Source organism: Macrobrachium rosenbergii, chromosome 12, assembly GCF_040412425.1.
Source record: "Macrobrachium rosenbergii isolate ZJJX-2024 chromosome 12, ASM4041242v1, whole genome shotgun sequence".
In the NCBI taxonomy this organism is placed as follows: Eukaryota; Metazoa; Arthropoda; class Malacostraca; order Decapoda; family Palaemonidae; genus Macrobrachium; species Macrobrachium rosenbergii.
The window spans coordinates 30,879,151-30,888,883 of NC_089752.1; the positions used below are offsets into that span (position 1 = coordinate 30,879,151).

The following is a 9,733-nucleotide window of genomic DNA, read 5'->3' on the forward strand; positions in this document are numbered from 1 at the left end:
CATACGAAACAGAGGTTCAAAGTAAGGAGTCTAATGAGCAGACAACACACCATGAACAAACACCTCATGCATTGCAGAAGACATTCTTGGAGAGAGTCAGCAAGCTGTCATTGGCTTTGCAACACTTGGGAAGTCCTTTTCAGGAAGAGAGCCAGGATCTGTATTCCATTGACAACAAAGACATTGCCCACCCCAGCTCAGCAGAACTTCTACAGACACACCTTGACAGAGGCCGCACTAAATTTCAGAAGTTTTCAGACTCTTTGGCAAACAATGCAGTCTCCTTCTATGAGCCGATAAAGAAGAACAGAACTGACTTCTTCAGGCAAGAAGCTGCTCCTGTAGAACAGTCAAAGCAGAAACTTCTGAAGGAGGATTGCCAGCTTTTCTCAAAGCTATTTATATCCTGTCAGAGCCGTGAATGTGATCTGCAGGAATTCTTCCAGCACGAGAATCAAACATTCCCAGCTTCCCTTAGTGAGGGTGGTAGGCTGTACACATGTCAGAAGTCTCAGCTGACCTCGGTCCTGGAGAGTCATGTTACACTAGAAGACAAAGAACCAAAGACTGATGTCCTCATTGTAGATGGATCAGCTTTGGTCCATGCCTTGCCACCAAAGAAAGGAAAGACCTTTGAGGGCTATGCACTTTGCGACTTCTTGCCTGTGATACAATCCTATAGCAGCAAGTACACATCATCACATCTTGTATTTGATGTATACAATACATCCAGCCTCAAAGCTGAGACCAGGCTCCAACGTGGTCAAGGAGGAAGGCGCAAGGTGACAGACAAGAACACAATTCCATCCAATTGGCGCAATTTCCTAAGACACGATGCCAACAAGACAGAGTTGTTCCAGTTCCTGGCAGACAAAGTTGCCCAGATGTCTGCCACAAATGTTGTCATTGCCACGAAAGGGTCTGCTGTCCTCAGCACTCATGAGGCTAGTCTTCAGGGACTGGAAAAGTGCTCTCATGAGGAAGCTGACACCCGCATCTTTCTCCATGCCAAATATGCCACAGAACATGGAGCCAAGACCATCACGGTTAAAGCAAATGACACAGATGTTCTTGTCGTTGCAGTCAGTGCTTTCTCCACTCTCCACAATCTAGGGCTAGAGAAGCTATGGGTGGCATTTGGCCAAGGCCAGAGCCTGCGCTGGATTGCTGTGCATGACCTGTGCAACTCTCTGGGCCAGGAGAAGGTGAATGGCATGCTCTTCTTCCATGCGTTCACAGGCTGTGATACAGTGTCAGCCTTCCGAGCAAGGGCAAGAAGACCGCCTGGCAGACATGGAACATCTTTCCAGAGGCCTCCACTGTGTTCTCCAAACTGAGTCACTACCCTCTCAGAGTGGAAGAGAGTGACCTGAAGGTCCTGGAGAGGTTTGTCATACTTATGTATGAAAGATCCAGCACTGCTGGCACTGTGGATGAGGCTAGACTTGATATGTTTGCCAGAAAACAAAGGGCATATGAGGCCATTCCACCAACCAGGGGAGCTCTCCTCCAACACACCAAGCGTGCTGCGTGCCAGGCTGGTTGTGTGTGGGGGCAGGCCACCCAGTGTCAGCCACAGCCAGAGAACCCTGCTGAGTGGGGATGGCAAAAGTCTGGTGAAGCATGGCAAGTCCTCTGGACAACCAACTCGCCCTTAGCCAAGAGTTGCCAACAGCTTACCAAATGTGGATGCAAAGCAGGCTGTCGGAAAGGTGCAAGTGCTACAAGCTGGGTCTTCCTGCACAGCTCTGTGCACTTGCAAATGTGAAGTCTAGATAAATATTGCCCTCTCTTCAGTAGATAATCTAGCTTGAGCATCCAACGTGTCATGCTATGCCTACCTTCTTATCCTCGAATTTTTCAAAGGTGTAGGTTGAGAGACCTATACATAGATTGGTTACGTTTAGTCCGTATTTCTCTTCTTTTCTTTTTATGGTTACAGTCTTAGACACAATGTTGTATGTGACCATACCATTACTATTTCAGTTGAAAATAGCATATTAGTTAAACTGTCTGATCACATGAATATACCATTAAATAAAAACAGTTGGTCTCTATGTCTGCTAGCGCTGTGGATAGAAAAAAAAAACTTTTATGGCAACCATTTTGTACGCCATCTTGGTTACAATTCATTTAGTAAGGGTTTTCAATAAAATGTGTGGTATGGAACATTTTTATAACCTAAAAGTCGAGGTTTAAAAAAAAAAAAACTGGCATATTCCATCCAATAGATGCTCCCAAACCAGTGAATCTCAACATAGATGGCGGCCATTTTGAAAAATAACCGCCATCTTGGATTTTCAGGTGGCCAGCGCCCTTTTCTAAGAGAGCGTAGTCTTAGGAATGTTTGTGCCAAATTTCATGCTTGTTTCACTATCTGAACGATTTTTACAGCAATCTGCTGCACTATACCTACTTCCTTAGAGGAAGCCCTAACTCCAGCTTTCCGCTTCCTATCAGTATCTAATTTTTTCATCCTAGTAGAATAAATTTTCCACTTCCCTTCATCCCAATCTCTACATTCTTCACGTTAAATCCGGGTTACAGTCCTGACCCCTACAATTAGCGCAAACGGTATGTGCATCATAAATTTCTTTAGTTAACCTACTTTTGCATCCTTTGCTGCAAACTCTAATTGCCCTGTTCTTACCTGAGCTTGAGTCTGACATACTGCAAAGAAAAGAGGGTAGCTAAAATAACACAAGTTGGAAAGGATGTAACTGCTTGTCCTAACTAATTGTTGAAGACAAAACACTAAGTACATCACCAAATTCCAATAAACAGAATAATCCTGAATTCTAGCAGCTGCTGCAAACAAGTGTGAACAGCATAAGCCGGTCGAAACGACTGAAGTTTTGTGTTAAAGTAGTTCCTCACTCCTCCACCAGTGGACAGAGGGGGTATCTCCTAGCCGCCATATTGTTTTTAGTTTTGCTGGCGCAAAATTTGAATTCTAGCTGCCGTTTGGTTCGAAACAATAACAATGTAACTACTGGGTAAGTTACACACTTAAAAAGAAGGTGCTATTTTTGCAGAGGGCAATACCACAATCATAATGACTGTCCAGCAAATGGGGCCACCTGCATTAATTGTGCCATGAAAGGTCATTTTGCTCCAGTGCACAAGTCAAAATCACCTACAGGCATGACTAAAGTAGCTAAAGCTACTCCCTTGGCTGTCCATCCTTGCAGCAGTCATTAGTACCACCTTCCGCCAGTCTCAACTGAGCAGCCACCTAAACAACAGTCAATGTACGGAATTTAAGTGAACTTGCAGGGACAACATTTACATAGATGAGGATGCTGCAAGAGAATTAAAACTGTGGATGCATCGATCAGGTACGGATGTCACTTTAGCACATAAGATATTGCACGCAAACTCTCCAGGTCACATCATTATAGACCTAACTCATCTCATTGGACAGACATATTCATCCATGTTTCTGGTTAATGAAGGATCTGTGCTCTGGAGTACTACTTGGCCAGGACTTCCAAAAACAGCATTAGAGTTTAACCTCTGAGAATGGTGGACTTAAATTTCTACTCAGCCTACCTGGGACTGACTTGTATTGTGCCCTAGCAGCAGCTGCAGTGGAGGAGCCATCTCTTTTTCTCATGTCTGTCAACTAAATACAAACCAACTGCAACCAAATCAAGACAGTTCAGTAGAGATAACAAGCAATCCTTTGAAGATGAAACAAACCATCTGCTTGCTGAAGGCATAGCTGAAACTAGCCTATCTTCACGGAGGGTACAGGAAATGATAGTGAAGGACCCCTTAGACTGGCATAGGAAGAGGATGTGCACTGATTATTCCCAAACAGTAAATCAGTATACAGTGTTGGATGCTTATCCATTACCGAAAACTGACAACTTGGTGACTGATCTCTCAAAGTAGTGTGTTCTCTACCACTGACTTGAAAAGTGCTTATCACCAAGTACCACTGAATGAATCATACCTGATACACAAATCTTTTGAAGCCAATGGATGTCTGTATTAGTTTTGCAGGATTCCCTTTGGAGTGACAAATGGAACTCGTATTTCAACAAGCCATGCCATGGACAAGTTAGTTAAAGAGGAAAATCTACAAGGTGCCTTCCTTTACCTGGTCAACATCACCATTGCTGGATATAATTAAAAACATAATCAGAACACACAACACTTTCTTGAGATCAGCTGTGAAAGATGCCTAACTCTTATTGTTTCTAAAACAGCTAAGTCTATGCATTCCATCAATGTCTATGGATATTGTGTGGGAAATGGTGTCTAAGCCAGATCCAGAGAGACTCTGCCCACTTCAGGAGCTTTGACCTTATACAAACTGGGCTCCTTGAAGAGGGCAATGGGGGGATGTTCACCTACTACGCCAAATAGATACAGGATTTCTCAAGGCAAGCTTCAACCACTATCAAGTGCAAAGAAGTTTTCTCTAGATGAAGAGGCCCTGCAAGCATTTAATCTACTCAAACAAGAACTAGAAAAAGCCACCCTTCACTCTGTGGATGAAAACTTACTTTTGAAGTTGAATGTGATGCCTCTGAAGTAGTTATCTCAGCAGCACCAAACCAGGGTGGTAGGTCTGTGGCATTCATGTCTACAACTACACAAGGAAGCGAAGTGCACTATCACACTGAAGGAAAGGAAGCCATGGCCATCATTGAAGTTTTATGTAAATGAGGCAACTTCAAATGTTCTGTAGCTTTCATGTTTGATAATTGAAAACAACCAAGCTCAAGAATAGCAAGATTCAATAGTGGAGGACTGAACTTGTAGCCTTCAGTTATACAGTACACTATCATCCATGAAAAGAAAATGTGGTCCACAATACCATTACTTGGGTCTTCCGTTGTTCCACTATCTCCACATCTACACTCACTGATCTACAAGATGGATTTTGTCATCCTGTAGTGACCCATCTGCTGCACTTTGTGAGGTCAAAGAATCTCCTACTTTCCACTGAGGATGTCAGAAAGCTTTGTGCATCCTGTAAGGTCTGTGCAGAGTTAAAGCCACAATTCTACCAGCCTCAAGAAGAAACACTCAAAGCAACACAACAGATGGATAAGCTTAGTATTGACTTCAAAGGACCTCTTCCGACAACATCATACAACCCCTATTTACTCAGTTGTTGAATATTCATATTTCCCCTTTGCATTCCCATATCCCAACATGAACACGATGGCAGTAATTTAGTCTGGGATGCCTAACTACATTCACTCTGATCATGGCACATCATTCAAGTCCAAGGATCTCAAGGCCTTTCTCTCTCTGAAGGGAGTCGCAATGAGTCATACTACCCCATATCAACCAATTGGCAATGCTCGAGTGGAAAAGATCAACAGTATCATGGAAGGCAATCCAGTTGGCCCTAAAATCCACAACCTGCCTGGCCAGCAATGGGCAGGTGCTTAATGATATATTGCACCCCATTAGATCCCTCTTGTCCACATCTACAAACATTACATCACATGAACACTTCTTTGGATTCCCACGTTGCTCATCTTGTGGGAGCTCTCTGCTTTCTTGTCTCATGACACCATGACCAGTACTATTGAGAAGATTTATCTGAACAAGTGAGAATGAGCCGTTGGTGGATCTTGGATGTGAACCCGACATACTCCAACATTAAACATCAGGATGTATGAAGGTCATTTCAGTTCATGACTTGGCCCCATTTTCATCTACAGAGGAAGGAAGAGTGTTGAAATATGTATCAAAATTTCATACAACTGTCATTTGTATTTTTATACTTTTGTCATCGCCAGTTTCATACTCAAGGTTTGTTTACAACAAGGATTGGCATTATCATCCACTCAGCATGTAAGATTCCTTCCTTTTATTTGTGTATTAGGCTGTACATAGGAAGTGTATCTATATTACTACTTTGTATATTTGCATGTTGCAATGTCCAGCACTTATACTGGGACTAGTCAGAAGTTTTAAATTTATTCTGCAGCAGTACTATGAGGTTTTGTTTATTGCAGGTCAACTTGTGCTTGAGATGAATAAAGCTTGGGTAGCAGCAGCCACGCCTTTTTTAGTCACAACAATGATATAGTTAATCAACCAAAATTCACGCTGGTACAAAAATAACACTGGGATAAAGAATACTGAAGATTAAGACTTTGTGTACAAATTGATGACAAAGCCGGTAACTAAGCAAAGAAACATTTCACACAATAGAATAACATTAAATACACCATGTACTTTCAAATGACTCAAAATAAAACTTAAACAATGTAATAACCAAAAATACACAATGATAAAATTTAATGACAAGTGAATAAGATATGAAGAACAAAAAGAATCACTCTGCAATGCACCATGGATAGTACTGCATAACTAAACATGAAACCATGGGTTGCTAATTGGTTATCTAGGGAATGATCTCTCCACCCTCAGAGGGAGTTACAGATATCAGAGGCATTATAAACTTGTATCACATATGAACGCATTCTTGGTAAAGGGACATAACTATTGTGGACTGCAACAATTAGCAAAATATGTTATTAAATATCTCTGAAAAATAAATCTGACTGATTTATTTTTCAAGTTCTCCACGGCTTTGTAAACTTATCAAGATAATTTACATTTCCAGCTCTCCCTTAGACTTAACATTTAAAATCTTAAAATATGTACAATCTATACTATCAGATATGTACAATGAATCTTTATCACAAAGTAGAGAAAATTAGAAATCATGGAAAAGCCATTACCTGTACAGAAAATTTCCAGGTTTTTCTAAGAGCTCTTCTACTACTCTCTCCCTTTCTCGAAAGGTTAGATCAGGTTCATAACGCTGTTGACTTTTCAGTACCACAGAACTAGATGCAATGTGATGAATTATGCGATCTTTTAAAGGACGAACAGGTGCTTCATCGTCAACAGAGTCTTGAGAGAGGCAAGCTGGTGTACTCTGCTGAGGTTCAATATGGTCATTTTTACTGAAGTCATTCTTCTTTTTATCTGATTCTTCAAACTCTCCCCACATTCTGGCTGAAAAATAAAGAAATTTACCTTATAATGAAATTATGCTACTTAAACTTATTTTCCAAGACAAACTGAATACCTGTATGCCAAAGATTTACATTAAGCAACTTGCAGGCTGCCCAAAACTAAAATAAGCCCTAACCTAGGCTGGCCTATAGCCTTATGCCTACAGTAAAGTCTGTGGGTTATGTCTGTAATAAAAATTTTAGAAAAAAGGCTAGAGTTTAGTCTAACTTGCATTGCACACTAGCATATTCACTGCAACCTAACCCATCCTGGGGCGTCTAGGAAAGGTTGAAATTTTTTTTTATTTTATACTAGCTTGATACCACTTGCCTACTTGATAGCCTACTGGCATTTTAACGCTGTGCTCTTCAATCTCCTTAACTCGCCAACCAGGTTAAGGTACAGTGTGCAAGGTTAGGTTAGGTAAAGGCTAGTCTGGTTAGGCCATGGTCTATTCCCTCTGTAATGCAAAGCTTATTACATATACTCCTTCTAGGCCTAGCCTACAATAGCTCTGACGCCTCAGTCTACATTCGCTCACTGGCATTACTTTAATACCAAAACTCGATATTGGGGTTACTATGCAGTGTCAATAGCCAAAATCCCCTGCAGTGAAAAATAAATTGACTTACATTGGATTATTTATTTGTTCAGTAACCTTCTATTGTCATATTACTGGCCCTGAGACTACAATGTGCAATAGACAACACTATCACAGGACAGGAACTTCTCTCGGACGGGTGCTTGTTCAACTCTGTCTTCCGAACGTAAACAAATCTTCTTCTTAATTCTGAGAATGATAAGATACAGCACGAAAATAAGACCAAGATATGCTAACTTCACTTGATAATTACTTAGCGGTTGAAGTGTTACCTGTACACATGCTATATGCAAGTGGCTTTCTGGCTGTGAACCATAATTACAGTATTTCATGTCTACGCACTTTGTGAGAGTATCGGGGTCAAAATTTGTAGAACTCATATATCAGTCAACAGATGGTTATTGAGTTAATAACTAGATCATTTCTAGTTTGCAACACATAAAATGTGTTGCTTGTAATTAGATTTCTTGTACTGTACATGTAGGGAACAAACTGCATCCCGAGGACTTAAAAAATGCTAATTATCTTGATGCTGTTTATAGAACCTAAGGATTTTCGTGTTGGATTTTATGATGTTTTGAGAGGGTGATAGTATTCAGATAAGTAGTCTGCCGTTGGAATGCAATGTATTCTCTTTGTCTGTATTTTAAGTTCTTCAGTTATATGATCTCCGAGGATGCAGAAGAAGACAGATATGAAACAAAACTCAATTATACCTGAATTTAGGGTTTTAGAGATATTTTCAGAGTTTAATTCAATACATTGTATAAGATATTTTCACTTAAAATTATAGTTATTCTCTCACTGAAGAAAAACATAAAAAATCCTGCCAAAGTATATATCTAAATTACTTGATGTAGCAGACCAAGAACCGAAAAGAAAGGAAATGCTACCACATTTGCTTGTGGCCCATTACATCTAAAGACCTTGCTAGTTCATATAAAAATCTCCCTTGTTCTCTAATTTTGTCTTTAACTCTACGTTTGAATTCCTTAAACATTAAGGCAGTGTCCCACGAGCACATTTTATGGCATTTCTCAGCGTCCAGCGCCAAATTTAGCATCAAGTAGTCAATGTTGGTTAGATACTGAAGTCATTGATTTCATTTTCCCACTGTTATTAACAACTTGTTCTTAGGTTTGTCAGCAGGTTGCAAAATGATGCCAAGGTATTCTAGGTTACCTGTACACTAGCTTGACAATTTTCCTTGAAGGGTCGCTTCAGCCTTTCTTGGCCAGAACACTACGACTCACCTTTAAGAGATTTCGACCGTAAAAAATACAACACATGCCACTGAAGGGACGCACTGCCTTTATCCTGTATATTTTTGGCCACAATGACAAGTGACACGTAGGCTATTGTTATAGATCAACAAAGGCCAAAGTTGCTACCAAGAGTTCTGTGTTCAAAGTGTTATTCTTAAACTAACGTTAATAATTGACAACTTGCAAAACCAAGAGATTTTAGTACCAAGATACTCTTGAACATAAATTTAGTGTTTGATTGATTTATGAATGCTTGGTCTAAAGACCTGGCACTAAGGACCGTTAGGTTATGTACAACAATACAAACAGAGGAATTGCTTTAATAAAATAAATCAACATAAAAAATAAATTACAGTTTTAAAAGAATAAATTAACTCTGCTACAACTAAATGCCATAAAACATCCTAATATCTTTAATGTATGCCATCCAGTTATTAATATCAACGTCATCATTAAAATTTGAGCTATAGTACTAATATGGCATCGCCTTCTCTCCTAAGCAAACCTGGGACAGTCCATCAGTATGTGCTCCACTGTAAGGGAGTAATCACAAAGATCACGCATTGGTGGACTGTCACCTTGCAATAGGGACTTTTTGTCAGATAAGTATGGAATGGAAGATAGCATTTAGGCCAAAGGCCAAGCGCTGGGACCCATAAGGACAATCAGCTCTGAAAGGAAAATTAAGAGTAGACAGGTTTGGAAGGTGCAACAGGAGGAAAACCTCGCAATTGCACTATGAAACAATTGATAGGAGGGAGTTGGATGAAGTATATAAGAAGGAATATGAATGGAGGTACAGCAAAAGGAATGAAAGGGGTTGCAGCTAGGGGCAGAAGGGCCGTTGCAAAGAACCTTAAGTAATGCCTAC

General features: G+C 40.4%; 1 protein-coding gene across 5 annotated transcripts in view; it reads right to left on the reverse strand.

Moving 5' to 3' along the window:
* Positions 1-7,786, reverse strand: part of LOC136844492 (coiled-coil domain-containing protein 97-like) — a 112,390-nt gene extending 104,604 nt beyond the window's left edge. For 2 of the 5 annotated variants that reach the window (XM_067113806.1, XM_067113804.1), the window contains exons 1-2: positions 7,629-7,786; positions 6,717-6,992 (exon numbers count right to left, since the gene is read on the reverse strand). In XM_067113806.1, coding sequence (XP_066969907.1) covers positions 6,717-6,991 — 275 coding nt within the window. In that variant the 5' untranslated portion in view covers position 6,992; positions 7,629-7,786. Of the gene's footprint in view, positions 1-6,716; positions 6,997-7,628 lie in introns of all 5 variants that reach the window. The other 3 variants (XM_067113805.1, XM_067113802.1, XM_067113803.1) reach the window with 2 other exon arrangements.
* Between the last annotated feature and the right edge of the window lie 1,947 nt (positions 7,787-9,733).